The sequence below is a fragment of the Ruditapes philippinarum genome, unplaced genomic scaffold (assembly GCF_026571515.1).
Source record: "Ruditapes philippinarum isolate M1 unplaced genomic scaffold, ASM2657151v2 ctg8987_1_1_1_1, whole genome shotgun sequence".
NCBI lineage: Eukaryota > Metazoa > Mollusca > Bivalvia > Venerida > Veneridae > Ruditapes > Ruditapes philippinarum.
This window is the reverse complement of record NW_026864203.1, coordinates 79,757-97,991: the sequence shown is the minus strand read 5'-3', so window position 1 is coordinate 97,991 and position 18,235 is coordinate 79,757. Positions and strand designations below refer to the sequence as shown.

Genomic DNA, 18,235 nt, shown 5'->3' with positions numbered 1-18,235 from the left:
CTCCTTCAGCTTAATATTTATACAAACCAAAAAGGAAGTGACGTTATGTCAGTGAGCGACGCCCGTCATGTCGTTGTAGGTCGTCTTCCGCGTTATTCGACATGATCACCATTTTGTAGTGTTAACTGCATTAGGTCGATATGCTTTTAACGTATTTTTCACAAATTTTCGATTGTTTTTTTTTTAATTGCCCGGTCCCGTACAGTAACTGTTTTCGTGCACTGCAGTTATTGTCGTGAGTGTACAGTGAAAACTCTGAAAACCGGACCCTGTCCGGACTTGACCAAAAGTCCGGTTTTCAGAGAATTCCGGTTTTCAGAGGTTTTAAACATTTATTGATAATTATAATGTGTTTGAACAATGACTTTGTTCAAACATTTTGTATTCATTTTTCAACCCTTTTGTCTAAGTCATATTTTAATTTCTTTTTGCTATAAATGTCTTTAAGTAATTTTGTTATGCAAATCCATGAATATAATCTGAAAAATCAGAAATTAAAACAACACATTGTCTGAAATATATCCTTTTAATTGGTTTTTGAAATATGTAATTAATGTAATTTAGTATTACTATTTTTGCATTTAATTAATATCCAAACAAAGATAACTTCAAGGTCAAAATTTTAAGCAAAACAGGATTCATTTAACAATAGTTCCCCAATTCTTTTAGACATTTTATATTTTAAAAAAAACACACACATTACAAATTTAAATCATTTTGCAAAATCATACCTATACAGAGAAATTATGATAAAAGAACTTTAATTTAATTGCCAATATGAAATTAACACACACTGACAATTAAGTGTTTTCACACTGGCATAGATAAGAAAGAAATGATCATTAATTAGTAATTGAACACGTCACCAGTTAAGATTATGTTTAAATCTACATTAAAATACACAGAAAGTTGACGTCCGGTTTTCAGAGGATTTTTTATGCATGTTTATCATTAGAAACCATAGAAAATCGTCCGGTTTTCAGAATTCAGAGGTTCCGGTATTCAGAGGATTTTTTTTTCAATGAACATGTAAGGAGAAAATACGGAACTTTTAAAATGGTACGGTTTTCAGAGGATTCCGGTTTTCAGAGGGTCCGGTTTTCAGAGTTTTTACTGATAAAAAGGATGAATTATATATCACTTGAAGGTGAAATCTGTCTCAAATAAGAAAACACAAGAAAAAAGGCCGTGTGACCGGCGTGTCGTGAAAACGACTAATTATACAGTTACCTTAGTAACGTAAAACCGGCGCACGACAAAAAATTGGGTAAGTTCATTTATTTGATGCATCACAGTATCCTTTGAGCACTACAAATAAACGTCAAAATTCAGGGAAACTGTGTTTACGTATTACTGACGTCACTAGAAAATATGAAGTCATTTGCCCTATTGTAACTTTTCCATGTGGTCGTCAAAGAGTTGATAAATTGGCATTAGGGTCTAGTATTTTTTGTAACATTTAAGAAATGGGTTGACTGCAACATGCGATGCATCGAATATAATGGGGAATACTTAAAAAAAGTTGTGAAAACGTGTATGACGCTGTAACATTATGACTGTGACTTGGACGTCATACGTTTAACGCGCACCATTGCAGCTGTGATTGTATTATAATCTTTTATTGCTTGTAAACTAGCATTTCCGTTTTATGTCATAATTTGTTTTACTGTCAAAAGAGGAATGATTGATGCAAAGTATTTTGTAGTTTGTTCTTATGCAACCTACATGTGCACAAATATATTGGACAACCCTCGTATATTTTAGACAGTTTATATTTTACAACCTAATAATTTTTATATAATTATTATCATTATTATTATTATCATTATATTTATCATTATTATTATTATTAATATTATTATTACATTTCTATCAGTTTTTGATCAATTGCCATCTAATAGTCGATATTCTAAAAAAATATAACTAATTCACCTCTACTTGACAACAAAAAAGTAACTTTTACACATTATGGATCTCCGTAAGAAAAAATATTTTATATTGATGTATACATCCTTTTAACTCCAACTATTTCTCGTTAAACAATTTTTTAGCATGACATATTTTCATTTATTGGAAGGTCATTTTATTCTAGTAGGGATGCTGTTGAATTTTCCTGTAATTTATTAATACAATACATTAGCAAACTTGTATATCAAATTACATTCTATTAAAATAATTTCATGTCTTCAGTTATTATGTTTCATCAGGTGAAGAAATCGTGTGTACATTAAATAAAACCACAAAAAACACTGCCTAGCGGGAATCACACTCTAAATTTTCTTACTCATCGGAAGACAAAGTAAGGAATACTCCAACAAAACATTAACAACAACATATTGTTACGGACTGAACTGGGAACGGAAAACATGATTTTTCCCGCAAAAAGTCAAGCTTATAACACAGTACTGTCAAACTGGTAAATAAGGACCACTCAAAGAGAGAACATGCATGGCCTTTTATGACAAAATGTATTTATTCTGAATATACATTTTTTAATTAAGGTTTCTCAAAAAGTGGTCTTTAACTACACAGTGGTCTTAAATCGGAGTTTGTCTCTAACAAAGGTTTGACTGTATATCAATTCTGGAAAGCCACATGCATAGCGTATTTAAGTAAAATCTTACTTGTTTTCATCTGATGATAACGTATCCTCTCAAAAAACCTCTGAAAAATGTTTCCATTATTCTGTCTGTCCTGCCTTGTTTCATCTAAAAGATAATTGAAACATTAACAATTTAATCAAATCAGTTATAATAATTATGATATATACTTTCAAAGACTTGATCTATTGTAACGGAATGTGTGCTGTATAGTAGAGGTAACCACTAAAATGTGCTGTATGATAACAGTTACCATAAAAATGTGCTGAATGATATCAGCTACCATAAAAGTTTGCTGCATTATAATTGTAACCGCTTAAGTGTGTCGTAGATAACAGTTACCATAAAGGTGTGCTATAGGTAACAGTTGTTTGTTTGTTTGTTTAATTTTACGTCTTTTACCAACAGTATTTCAGTCATATAGGCGGGTAGTTTCCTTACCATCGTTACACCAGTACTGACAATTTAGTAAGTCAACACATTGATTGGCTGGCGCACTGCACTACGCAGTATTACCAGTTTATATTTATGACAATCTAATAAACGTACGAAACAGATTACGTCTGATGTAAAATAAATAAATAAATATAAATAAATATAAATAAATAAATAAATAAATAAATAAATAAATAAATAAATAAAGAAATAAAGAAATAAATAAATAAATAAAAACAATTTATGAAACTGTGTACACGTAAAATGAAACGTCACTCGCACATTAGACAAACAGTACTTGTAAAAGTTTGTACATGTACATAAGCAGGGGGATATAAGCGACTCAATCATCATCTATAATCGGTAATTTCATTTTTGGATATTGAAGGAAATATATATACTGGTATTGTCAAACAATATTGACCTGGCACTGCATAAATTTTCAAATATATCGATACACGCGTCAGTGCGGTGTGTTTGTACAGATCCGAAGGTCTCTGATTCTATTTCCTAACCAACACCACGTTATGAAGTTTCTTTTTCTCCCTTTTTTGAGGCGGGGGGGGGGGGGGGGTACTTTACTTGCAAGAATAAATTTGAATCCGTTTTTAAAAAATCCTTTTAACTAGTGTTTTTTTTTTAATTCACAATTATATTTGTTTAATTTCATTATATTGTTTAACTTAAAATTAATTCGCGTTTATAATACAAATCAATGAATTAATAGATAAATCGTCGCCCCGCAGAGGCGCAGAGTGAGATGCAAAAATAAAAAGGCGGGGGCGCGCATCGAAAACACGCTCATTAGCGGGGACGCGAAAAGGTGTTTCATGAATGCCTGGTCGCGCCATTTAGCTAGATTAGTTTAATAAATGAACGTCGCCCACGCCCCCGCTTATAAGTTTGTTTTCACACCGCGCCTTCGTCATTATAACTTGTTAATTTTCGACTTAGTGCTTGGCAGGGTCGCGGGGCGAAATCACGAATGTCACAAATCAGCCACCATAAGTATGACAGATGGCACTAAAATGTAACCCCTTATAGTCGTTAAACAAAAGCATGAAATGTCACATGTGCACATAGATGAATATGATCATGATGATGATGTCGCTGCTGCTCCTGCTGATTATGATGATGAGGAATGATTGTGAAGATGACGATGATAATGGTGATGATGACGATGATGATGTTGATGTATATGATGATGTTGATGATGATGTAGATGATAACGTTGATGATAAGGATGATGATGTTGATGTATATGATGATGTTGATTATGATGTTGATGTAGATGATGATGTTAATGATGACGATGATGATGTTGATGATGACGGATGATTGTGATGATGACGGGATAATGGTGATGATGACGATGATGATGTTGATGTATATGATGATGTTGATGATGACTAGGTAAAGGAAAAGCATGACAGGGTCTGCACTTACCAGAATTTTGTGTAGCCAAATATACTTCATCTTTTTTATTATTATTTAGCAGCCTGTACAACCAAAGAGAATTCTGTAAGCAACTTGTAAACATTGTTGCTAATAAACAACATATAGCTGATAACAGATTGAGCCCTGTATGGTTATGAAAATGATGTTGAGTTTCAGAACAGTTTTCGTACATTAATATAAACATTTATCAGGAGTGTATTCACCGAAAGCTACTAACACGATGATGTGATATAACATTATTTATGAATCCCTTAATGAAAGAAAAATCGTTTGATTTTTATTATATGATTATTGTAGGTATTTATTGGCTAAATAATGCCAAATTTAATAGCAAATATGGTACCTGATATTTTCAAAGTCTAATAAAATAAAAGGAAACTTCATGTTAAAAGTATTTTATATTTTGCAAGGTCAACCAAATTACTTTTATTAATAAGAAAATTCAGACTTACTTTGGAAACAGCCTCTTATTGTAGTTCATTTTAGTGATATTTAGAACAAGGCTTTTTAAGTTAAAAATGGGTGGGGCATGGTAACATTTTATACATATTTCAAACATTTTGTGTAGAAACAATCAATTTGCGTGTAGGATGTGTTACCTGGATGCTATTATTTGTTTCTTAACAATTATCAGTAGGAAAACATTTTCATAATGATAATATATTACAGATTATTTTAGAGTTACCTCATTTCTGAAAAGGAGCCCTTCCAAGAACAAAATTTTAGTCATAACTAATAAACCACACAACAAATGTTGTTTAAATTTTGCAAAGTGGTATCTTTTAGGACATATAGCTGTCCTATGTTGTCAATTTTACAGTTCTTAATAGTGACCATTAGGGGTGTCTTACATAAAGTCCAGACTGTGTGAAATTGCGACATTTACCACAAGGTTTATGGCGACTTTTAGCGATTGTTGCGACATTAAGCGTCAACCATGCAACAATTAAATTCAGAAATTCAGATGCGACATAAGAGGCGACGTGACTTTGCTATAACATATTCCGATCTTACACGCTACTCGATCACGTTAACAACAACTGTTTGAAAATAAAGAACTTAAAATGATACGCCGTATAACTTTAGAATAAAACGTTATGAATTGTTAGTCTGTGTGTTTCATCATACATATGAAATTTGTTGGAATAAAATATAAGGAGATGTTCAACGCTTCGACTTTGCAATAGCATTACTTGTTCAAATGACATTTCCTGAAGAAAAATACGAATAACTATTATAAACATACAACTCTAAAATGTTTTACGTCAATGATAAAATAATAAATAAGAAAACCATTAACAGCTTTATTTTTCTCAGTGATGGAAAATAAGATAAAAGCGACATAGAATACGGGGCAGTGCTCTGCAAACATGCTTATCAAATTATTTGCCCTTAATAGTCAACATTGAAGTAAATACCTTCAACAGTTTTTGAGAAAAACAAATGCAAAATGGTATTCGTCAAATAAAGGAAATAATAAAGCGAAGACAAATTTTAGGATTATCCCCCATTCAAATAGTTTTTAAAGTTGCTGGTAAAGAAACAAGTGCATATCTTTTCTTACGAAAAAAGATATCCAAGAAATTCAATATCCAAAATGGGTATAACTAAAAATAAGATACCCATACATTAGAAATGCTTTCCATTTAAAAAATATTAAAAGAAAAAAAAATGAGGGACATAACTTTGCACATTCAAACGAAGTCTAGGAACCCTATTTAATGGTGTCGTAGTTTGATAAAGTTGAAAAATGTGATATAAGGAGGTAAATACTTGTAAATTCGTTATTTTAAACATATAAACAAAGAATGACCTAATTAAAAATAGATTTTATATGATGGCAGTGATGACTTTCAGCTTCTTTGCAGGTAAGCGATCGACATTTTCAGCTTAATAATTTTCACTCTCAGATAACGTGTATAGGTAAGTTATAACGTATACTAGCATGTCTCTTTACACAGAGAAGAACATTGTTAAACTGCCATTAGCGCTATGCAGCTTTTTGTCTTTTCCGTCCTTGAAGATGAATGAACAAAGCCTCTCAAGGCAACAATAGTAACGCATCATTTTTTATATGCCCGAAAGAATTTCGGGCATAGTATGTTCTACCCCCTGGCGTCCGTCCGTCCGTCTGTCTGTCCGCCTATAGCAATTTGGTTTCCGGAGCATAACTTAAGTTCCATTCGGCCCACAATATTCAAACTTCATAAGATGATTGTTCATATTGGGTAGAAGACCCCTATTGATTTTGGGGTCAAAAGGTCAAAGGTCAAGGTCAATATTACCTTGAAACTGAAAACAGTTTCCAGAGCATAACTTAAGTTCCATTTTGCCAACAATATTAAACCTTCAGAGCATGATTGTCTATATTGGTTTGAAGACCACTATTGATTTTGGGGTCACAATGTCAAAGGTCAAGGTCAATATTACCTTGACACTGAAAACAGTTTCTGGAGCATAACTCAAGTTCGATTTTGCCCACAATATTCACACTTCATAGGATGATTTCCATATTGGGTTGAAGACCCCTATTGATTATGGCGTCACAAGGTCAAAGGTCACTATTACCTTGACACTGAAAACAGTTTCCGGAACATAACTTAATTTACATTTAGCTCACAATATTCAAACTTCATAGGATGATTGTCCATATTGAGTAAAAGACCGCTATTGATTTTGGGGTCACAAAGTCAAAGGTCAAGGTTACTATTACCTTAAAACTGAAAACAGTTTCCGGAGCAAAACTTAGTTCCATTTGGTCCACAATATTCAAACTTCATAGGATGAGTGTCCATATTGGGTAGAAAAACCTTAATGATTTTGGGGTCACAAGGTCAAAAGTCACAATGATCTTTATACTGAAAATTTTGGTAATGGAGCAGAACTTGCGTCCATTTGGCCCACAGTGTTCAAACTTCATAGAATGATTGTCACTATTGAAAAGAAGACCCCTTTTAATATTTTGGTCACAAGGTCAAGGTCACTGAAGACGGTTTTTTCCATCAATAACTTAAGTATTAATAAATCTACAGCTTATATTGATTAAGTTAATTAAATGCACTAAAAGTTTGCTTATATCTTGTTTTATCCCTGGCGTCTTTCTGTCCATCCGTTGTTAGTAAAATTATTCAATTCCTATGTCTTACAAATGCTTCATCTTTACTAAAATATCACTTTCGGGCATATAATGCCCTGCCTAGCGGTGCTCTTGTTTATATTGTCCGTCCTTATTGTTTTCTTTTCACGTGATGCTAAAATAACACCTCACACACAAACGCCAAGGTTTTGTTCATAATATGTAAAAGTTATAGTACATAAAACGAGTTAGTAACGAGGATATTACACTGGCTAGGGATGTTTCTGCTAAAAATGGCGAGGCCGTAAGGCCGAGACAATTTTTTGCAGAAATATCCCTAGATGTCGACCAGCCAGTGTTATGTCCTCGTAACTAACGAGTTTCATATAATATTACTGTTTTATCGCAATGGCATGATGTTTTCTTTTCTTTTGTAATATAAATAGATAAATAAATCGTTAGCTACATTACAGTCACACAATGTCACACAATTTTTCAAGTTGTTTCGCTGCCGCAAAAAAAGGATATACAAATTAAAGGACATCCAAAGTTAGAGGCGGATTGTAAACTGTTACCAATTTTGATTTAAGATATATGCAAGGTGCGAACAAATCTTAACCGATATATAGCAGTCGAGTTTTTTCCCCTATATAAATCAATGAAAAATGTGTACTGTTATATATCAATACAGTTTGCAAATGTTCATTGAAAGTGTACTGAGAATAACTTGTTAGACAGTAAGTAAGAACAAAGGAAAAGTCCCAAACCATGAGATACTGATAGTAATATTAATAATATCTGTCATATGTTGCGGTTCGGATCGGAATATCCGTCCCGAGGTGACCTGCCTATTGTGCGGTAACGAGGCTTGCCAAGTTACCGCCAATGGGGGGGGGGGGGGTTACGGAGGGACGGATTTATTTTCATTTAATCAAAAGTTTATTCTCATTTAATCAAAAGATACATGCGCTGAATGATTTATTTCCACTGGAAAAAGCCCTTTAATTTTGAATCAATTTTATTCATTTCTATTACAAAAAAAGAAAACATTATGCCATTGCGATAAAAATTATAGTAAATGAATCGAGTTAGTTACGAGGATATATCACTGGCTGTGCGACATCTCGGGATGTTTCTTCAAAAAAATGTGTCCCTTGATGTCGCCAACGCCAGTGTTATATTACGGAATACCGTTAGGGCCATCGTGGTTATATATTAAAATACAGAGGGCGACAATGCGAGAGTGCGACAGTGCGATGACGACAATGCGACAGTGCGATGACGAGAATGCGACAGTGCGATGACGAGAATGCGACAGTGCGATTACAACAATGCGATAACGTGATAGAACGATGACGACAGAGCGAAAGTGTTATCGCACTGTCGCCATCGCATTGTCGCACTCTCGTCATCGCACTGTCGCACTGTCGCATTGTCGCACTCTTGTCATCGCACTGTCGCACTCTCGCATTGTCGCACTCTCGCTATCGCACTGTCGCACTCTCGCATTGTTGCACTCTCGTCATCACACTGTCGCACTCTCGTCATTGCATTGTCGCATTCTCGCCATCGCATTGTCGCACCCTCACCATCGCACTGTTGCACTCTCGCGTTGTGGCATTCTCGGCATCGCACCGTCACACTCTCGTCATTGCATTGTCGCACTATCGTCATCGCACTGTCGCACTCTCGTCATCGCATTGTCGCACTTTCAACAATCGCATTCTGGCGGACGGTTCTATAATGCTGGCGAATAAGCTGACGGTATAGAATATGCGATAATTTGTCAATTTAATTTCTATTTGGCCCATAGTGTTTAAACTTCATAGGATGATTGTCCATATTGAGTAGAAGACTCCTATTGATTTTGGGGTCACAAGGTCAAAACTTAAGGTCGCTACTACCTCAAAACTGAAAACAGTTTCCAGAGTATAACTTAAGTTCCATTTGGCCCACAATATTCAAACTTTATTGGAGGGTTGCTGTTTGAAGGAGATAATAATTTATTTAATTTATGTTATGTCTTACAAATGCTTCATCCTTACTAAAAAAGCACTTTCGGGCATATAATGTTTCGCCTAGCGGTGCTCTTGTTATATATGTTTTACCTTTTACCTCATATAGACGTGTTTTCATGCCTTTTCACGCTCCCTTTTGATGCCTCAAATAGTGAAAACCATGCCCTATTTATCAGATACATCGGGGTGCAAGAGAGGGGGTATCCTCTTCTACACTGGGGTTTGAAGGGTGGTTGCCGCCTTACTCAACTCCAAGAAAAAAATGGACTTGTGAGAGGCTCAAAATGGCATCAGGTCGATCTTAAGGTAACATGTAACCAACGCTTACAGCCCTTCACTCTATCACGACTCATCGGGAAATTGCAGCTTTGATGGAAAAACTAACACAACATAGTGATTTTGAAATGTCCCCTAGTTGTCATGGTAACAGGAAATTAAGATACAAATGCTATGGCTTAGTAAACATTTGTGCCAAGTTTGATCAGTATAAAAAGCATTTTTTTCTGGTTTCATAGTTGATTGATTGATTGATTGGGTCTTACGTCGCACCGACACAGTATTGGTCATATGGCGACGTTCTAGCTTTACTGGTGGATAAAGACCTCAGGTGCCATTCCGTGCATTATTTTAGGCACAAACGGGTACCTGAGTAGAACCACCGACATTATATTTTCATAGCAATTTGAACTTGTGTAACAGGGGGGTTTTCAATGAAAACAGCCATTTTTCCCAAACTGCTTATGCGGGAATTGGTTAACTGGTCAGCAGATTCTAGTATACATGTGTTCCTAAAGCACCGTATGTTAAGTCTGCTGACCATATAGTATAAGAAGTAAATATGGCATAAACCATAAACCAATTTTTACTAACATTGCAAAATAAATTAAAACTTCACTGTTAATATCATTTTCCTCTGTTCATAAGCAGTTTTCTCAAGGTGGAGCTAAAATCACTTTGGCTATATATAAAACAAGTGGACACAGAAATCTAGTATATCTTTTATCATTTTTTTTATTATTTTAATTATCTCTAAGAAAATATAAAAAGCGCTATGTTCATCAAGCACCAAAAATGGCTCGATTTTAGATATTGATAAAAATCTAAAGAAGCGTCAATTTGATAGGTAGTTGGTAGTTGGATTATTCGAAAAACCTACTTCCTACTAGCTGGTAGTTTGGTTATTCTGTCCCCCACTACCTACCGGCAGGTAGTTGGTAATTCGAATTTTGCATGTTTCCCTTAAAAAAAAAACAAAAAAAAACAACAAACAACAAAAACTAAACAATACGAATTTTCCGGATTAAATATAATGGATAGATGTGTTTTTCAACATTGAAAACACATTGTCTCACTATGTCCACCAGCGGAGTCAGTTGGCTATAGTACAATATGCTGACCAATTAAACTTATACATTGTAGTAAGATCTGCTGTTAAGTTAATCTTAAAGTGAAAATTGTTGACCACTTATTTTAGATAAATAGAAAAAATTATGTGTAGACGTAAATTTCTAATTACATGTATCTTTGTTTACAATGTTAGTAATATAATAAATTATACATCTTACAAAACAATAAAAACCACTGATGACGATCTATGAATATATTTCGTTTCTCTTTTTTTACTTTTAGTAATAAACAATGATTTGTTTAATTTTTTAAATGTCAACATAAGATCATTTTCATCTGAAATATTTCTATTACATTGTATATTAAAGTTTCACACAATTTATTACATTTTCCGTCTATGTATAACTCTTTCAGTATTTATATACAAAATGATTCTTATTATTAATTTATGATTTAATTTAAACATTATTAGTATACAGAAAAAAAACAAATAAATAATAAAAAGAAAAAAAAACAAGAAAAAAATGGACAAAAGTAAAATTATCCCATATTCTATACCGTCAGCTTATTCGCCAGCAGTTTAGAACCGTCCACAAGAAGGCGAGAGTCGACAATGCGACAGTGCGATGACGACAATGCGACAGTGCGATGGCGACAGTGCGATAACACTCGCCATCGCATTGTCGCACTCTCGCCATCGCACTGTCGCACTCTCGCATTGTCGCACTCTCGTCATCGCACTGTTGCACTCTCGCCATCGCACTCTTGCATTGTCGTCATCGCACTGTCGCATTGTCGTCATTGCACTCTCGCACTCTCGCATTGTCGCCCTCTGTATTTTAACATATAACCACGATGGGCCTAACGGTATTCCGTAGTTATATCCTCGTTATTTACTATAACTATTACATATTATCTATTTTAGAAAATCTACGGCAATTCGTAAGCAGCTTTAATGATGTTATTTTTTATGCAATTCATCGTTATCGCAAAGATCCCAGAATGACGTCATTTTCGACTAATATAGTGGGGGCAATCACATATTCTCGACACATTTCGTCAAACTTCGGATAAGAACCTCGAACACAATAGCAAGAATACACAAAACAGATATGGTATTTCGGTCTAACCTAAACTAATAAACTAAGCTTGTACATGAGCATTTTAAAATTGATTATGATTGTTCAATGATATCATAATTCTACTATTTAAAGCAGACTTTATTTTCCTTTGGATCAAATATATTTACATTCATGACACATTATTAAAAATTACACTCCATCTTCACCCACGTGGTAGAACTACTTTCGATCCTTAGCAAGTGATAATTGATAATAGCCGAGCTGATCCGATTGAGTCGCGTGATGGAAATTGGCTTTTGGAGCACCGACGTTAATATAATAATCGATGCGGTCGCAAAAGTAACTTTTATTTGTTGAATTTGTTGAAAAATTGATAAAATATTTTTTTTTTTTTTGAATGTAAGGTGAAACATTTTCATCTCATTTTCTTCTGTTTAATTAGCGACAATAGGTTGCTAAATACGGAAATCATCTTCGCTTGAACAAAATAGCGTGTGGGCTCTGTTTTCTGTTTTTCTGCGCATCAAAACTCCAAACTGGTCTTAAATAATCGATAAACACCGCTCGGACCGATCTTATTATATCGATATATCATACATGTATGTTGAAGATGTGATTACAATAAAACGAAGTGTTTTTAAGGAAGTCCGATAGATAATGTTTTGTTCATTATGATTTATTATTTGCTATATATCTTCTGTAAACATTTAATCTTGAATTTGATAAAGCATGCTTCCAAAAAGCTGGTATAAAAAAAGTATATCTAGTATATTGCCTTAATGTGAATAACGCAGACTGACATGCGAGTATAAAACAAAATAAAACCATAGTCACTTCAAAACTATATTTAATATTATCAAATTTTAAAGTCATTGCTAATTGGTTAAAACGCTACTTGAAAAAGCAGCAAAATATTTTGTCCTTAATTTTGTATACCAATATGTGTATTAAATAAAAGAGACTAATGTCACGGTTCAGAACTGTTCACTTATTAGTGGAAATAATGTGTAAGGTAAGAGGCCGGATAGCTTAGTACAAAGAGCCGCGGTACGATATTCCGAGGGTCACAAGTAGTGTTGTCCCAATTGTCTTTGAAAATCGATAACTAATCGGACCACCCAAAAATCGGCGACAATCGATAGTCTTTTTTAATTATTCTTTAGTCTTCTTTATTTTAATGTTCTACCACCGCTGAATTGCCTAGGGCGTAACTTTTAACACGCAGTCAAATAGAAGTTTCCGAATCTCTTTAATTTTAGACGATCTTAAAGTCTTTTTTGTATTCAAAACCTGTTTAACATGATTATACGCTTCCTTCGCAGCTCGCTGAATACACTCACGTTACTTCATACAGTGAGCGATAGTGGTACATTCGACCGATGCGCAGGAGAGTAACATGGTTAATACTACTTTAGAAAATTATAGTGTGTAATAACATTACATAATAAACCTATTTATGATTATCTACTGTAGTTAAATTAGTGATCTATAATACTACTCATTAATATTTTACCAGTTGACTAGTACTAATATTGACTCTTATTAAGTTGTATTATAAAAATTGACTGTCACAATTAAAGTAGTATTAGGTATTTGTGGTGTTTGTTTTTAAGTCAAAGAGCAAATCATACTTTTATCTTGGAGCCAAGAGTTTATTTATTCTCAAAATGTGGTCACTACTGTATAAACAAATGCATACAAGGATTGGTACCTTAAAAGAAAAAAGGGCCATAGTAAGTGGGAAACTTGATTATACTATCGGCAGACAATCGATTGTGGTGGTCCGATTATCGATAGTGATTTTTGAGTCCGATAACCAACACTTGTCCCAAGTTCGAGTCCCGGTCAGGCTGTACATTTTTCTAAATCTGTAACATTTGGCGCTCAACGGGGGACCATGACTGCATTAACATTGCTCTCTAACCCTGAGAAACTCGAGGACAAATTTCAATATAGCGGGGGAGTATATTATGGTTCAGAACTGTTCACTAATTAGGGGAGATAGTGTGTAAGCGGCCGGATAACTCAGTCGGTAGAGCCGCGGTACAATATTCCGAGGGTCCCTGGAACGAGTTCTGGTCAGGCTACACATTTTTCTCACCTTTAAAATTTGATTACATTTCACAGGATAGTAATAATAAATTATATATCATCAATGAAGCAGAGGTCACAATAAATAAAACGTATATCACATAGAATGATTCTGCCAGCACGCATAAGTCGGTTAAAGCGCGAGACTTGTGGCTTCAAGTCCCGGGTAAGTTAACTAAAACATATGTCAGTCTTTCACTGTCCTCCAAAATAACCGCATACTTTCCTGGAGGACAACGGACACAGTTGTATCATTTTGTGCTCAGATGAGCCAGAAAACACAATTCACAACAGTGGCTCGAATTATAAAACTATAAGCCTATATTTCAACTTTTGAGAAAAAATGTTAATGTTTTGACTTGTTTCTCAAAAGAAATGACATACTTTACGATCACACACGCTTAAACATTAAAAGGGGTGTGTAAGTTATTTTTTTAACGTTCGGAAATTTCTAAAAATGTCGAATATTTTTTTCCAAATTATTCCCGGTGCCCTTTCCATGACAGCACGGAAAGACCTTGTTTATATAAAATTTGTAGTGCATCACATGATGATGCTATATGCAAAATATCTTAGCCCTTGGCATTGTACTTTCAAAGAAGAAGATTTCCAATTCAAGTATATAAACCAAGCAGTCATAAGGGTGGGCCATTTTTGACCTAAGATGGCATGATTTGCATAACATATATCCGCCAAGGATTGTTAAATGTCAAATATCTAAGTTATTGGCATTATAGTCGCACAAAAAAAAACAAAAGAAAATATTTTACCTGTATATATCTACATAAATAAATATAATTATATTGGCTAGAATAAGAATGGTACTCAACACTTTATAACGAACTCTTAAGTTTTACATTAAAATACATTAAATCAAGATGGCACCTAAGATCAACAATTCTGGTGTCTTGGTATAAGAAAAATGAATATAACACATTCGATCACTTCGAGTGCAGTATGTTTTTGATATGGACATTTTGGACTCGGAAAATGAAAACGATGCTTGAAGGTGTACAAAATGGATTTGATATGACTTCGATTTGGGCTTGAAAAATAAACGCGAGGCTAAATGGAGTGCAGTATGCATTTGATACAAATTTTTGTACTCAAGAATAATGAATGGATGATTTTAGAACATCATGACTTGTGGTGCTATTCAATGGTATTCAATGGTTATATTTTATCAGGTGTTAAGTACAAAGGAATTCGTTATAGTTATATCACATGGAAACCATGATGTCATATGATAAACAAAAATAAATGTTATATCACTTACGTTTTTTTAAAAATCAATATACTGTTCTTTCTTCCTCGGCTTTACCTTGCTGTCTTCAGCTTCTTTTTGTAACGTCCTCCTAATGCAGTCAGGCCTGTACGTTCTTTTATCACCTTGTTCATTTAATCTTTTCACTAAAGCATCAGTTTCATCTTGTATCTGTGTCATTCCCTCGGCAGTTTTAGACTCAAGAGATAGAAGATCTTTTGTTCTCTTCTAATCATTTCTAGTTTAATTTTGTCATATTGATCATCTAATCCAGCCTTCATCTTGTCTTGAATTGCTGTTGCCACATCGTCTAGTACTTTTCTTATATCATCTTTACCAATGACAAGAGTGTCATTTTCTAACTGTAATTATAAAGACCATAAAATATACAATATCAATCAATATACAAGTACATCAGAATTTGATATCTTTTAATCATAAAGTGTACATTTCGAAGATATAATTAATCTATAGTATGTAATTGTAACAAGTACGTGTGCAATGTTTGTCATCACTAATTTGTAAATTGCATGCTGATCAAAATTATGATAGTTTAAAATGTATACAGCAAAACTTTGCCTATTGTAGTAAACACAATTAGTGCTCGTTCCTGTGTCGAATAATAGTCACAAGAGCGTACACAGGTTTGTTTACAAACAAAACGTTTTGAAAATTAGTATAACTCTTCAGCATAGAACAATGATTGCTGTGTATTTAATTGAATATTCTGACTTTTTGTTGCATCTCTCAGAGGGCATTTTGAAAAAAAAATCATTTGTGAAAAAAAATGTTTGTCCATGTATATTTCCTTACGAGCCATTGCATAACGGTCAGCATTTAATAATATGAAACTATTTTGTTCCGGAACATTTTATTATGTTTACGCACAAAATTCTTGTTCATTAAAAAAAAAAAACATAAATTTTTTTTAAAAACAAGGATCTTTAGAATAGACCATAACTTAACGGAAACAGTATTTTTCCATCAATGAAACAACATGATTTGTTCAAAATTCTATAAAGATTATTCAATTAGATTTTAACTCATTTTACGTAGATTAAACACAAAATGCACTGTGTTCTAGTCATACGTCTCGAAATGTGTAACGTATTCAAATGTTAGAATAGTTTAATTACCTGTATAAGTTTCTGCTTAGCATCTTGCGCATGCGTGTCAGTACCTAAATACACAGGGGTCAGAAAGCAGTTGTTGTAATAGTTGAAAGTAATTCTGGAGTTCTGAATCTTCTATTTCAAGTGTCGGTGAATGTCGCATATTTCTTCCAATCACTCTCGCCTGATCAAAATAGAATAACAGTTCTCATTTTATTTTTTATCTAAAAGATTAAAGAGTAAGAAGCTATATCAAATGATAAAAATATGCAGCAATGAATTAGCGTTTTCGTTCGCTTTTAATGAAACATAATTATTTGTGTCATACAGTCATTTTAGAAACATTCGTTTTCAAAGTTAAAAGAACTATAATATTTTCAGCAAATATTTAGCTTTATACTAAGTAAGTAATGAACTAGCAAACTGTTAAGTAAAAGTAAAAAATTCAATCCTTACTCAGCTACTGAATGATTCAAAGAAAGCATGATAAAATCTTAATTTATTATAGATATCATACTGTAGTGTTACATTCCTTAAATCATTAAAGTATATTAATCTTTTGTTTTATACCAAGTTCGAAACATAAGTCTATATATTATTAAATAGTATCCAGATATTGTTTACCTCTTCAAATAAATTTGTCTTATTACTGAGGTTTTCATGTACTTTTCCCTGGAAGTCTTTGTGATTAAGGATAACGCTGATTATACCATTAAAGTCTGTTTCTGATGCAGATGCCTTTTCTTTGTATCCATCTGGGGGCATGAAGCACTTTGCTACTTCCCAGAAATTACTGCACCACTGGGTACCATCACTGTTTTTGTACGACGGACCGTTGTATCTATGCGCATTTTGTATTTCAGTTTTGAAGTTATGACATATCTTGTTAGGACAGCCAGAAGAATTGTACTTTGTCGCAACATTTCGATGATACGTACATTTCCCATGCTTAACTTTACAAATGTTGTCAGTACGGCAATAAACAACATTTTCCGTGCAGCAACTTGAACAACAAGTCCCACTAAATAAACCATTTAAGTACCATATAGCATGCAGACATTTCAATTGAAATTGTTGCATTTCATTACAAACAAAAGGTTCAACTCCTTCTTTAGTAAACAACACAGCTAACTGAGCTTTAACCCAGTTATTGTATTTCTTTTCTAACAGTTTAGGGCTATATGAAGCCATTGCTAGCAAACTTTTATATTTCCCACTTAAAGCATTGGTGAGTGTCTTGTAAGCTCCGATCCAGAGCTGAAAAAAAAATGTAAAATAATAAAGAATTTTATAACATTCCAAGAGGGATTATTTAGTATATTCATGTAAAGTTGTAATACAATCTTCTTTAGATATGTCAAAAATAAAAAGCTCAGGTTTATATATATATATATCTGAAAGGTAAATAAATGCAATTATTTTCATAATATAACACTGCTTTATTAATTTACAAAATAAAAATAAAAGAATTTGAATGCCTTAGTTTATAAATGCAGTCAATATAGGCAGAAATACGGTGACACATAGGTGACATGTGTGTGTGTTTTTATTTATCTATTTTTGCGCGCACAATATATTTTGTCGATGTCATGAGTTGCTAAGTCGTGCGCATTATATACTATGTTGTAGCTACGAGTAACAAAGTCGTACGAACGAGATACTATGTCGTGGCCACAAGTTACTAAGTTGTGCGCACGAGATAATTTACTCTTGGGTACGATATATTATGTTAAAGCCGCGAGAACTAAGTCA

General features: G+C 33.6%; 1 protein-coding gene across 1 annotated transcript; it reads right to left on the bottom strand.

Moving 5' to 3' along the window:
* Window positions 1-15,465: 15,465 nt before the first annotated feature.
* Window positions 15,466-17,730, bottom strand: LOC132724827 (uncharacterized). The gene is made up of 3 exons (XM_060709781.1): window positions 17,108-17,730; window positions 16,508-16,667; window positions 15,466-15,733 (listed from the first exon to the last, which is right to left on the bottom strand). The coding sequence occupies exons 1-2, from the start codon at window positions 17,672-17,674 to the stop codon at window positions 16,545-16,547; spliced, it is 690 nt and encodes a 229-aa protein (XP_060565764.1). The 5' UTR covers window positions 17,675-17,730; the 3' UTR covers window positions 15,466-15,733; window positions 16,508-16,544.
* Between the last annotated feature and the right edge of the window lie 505 nt (window positions 17,731-18,235).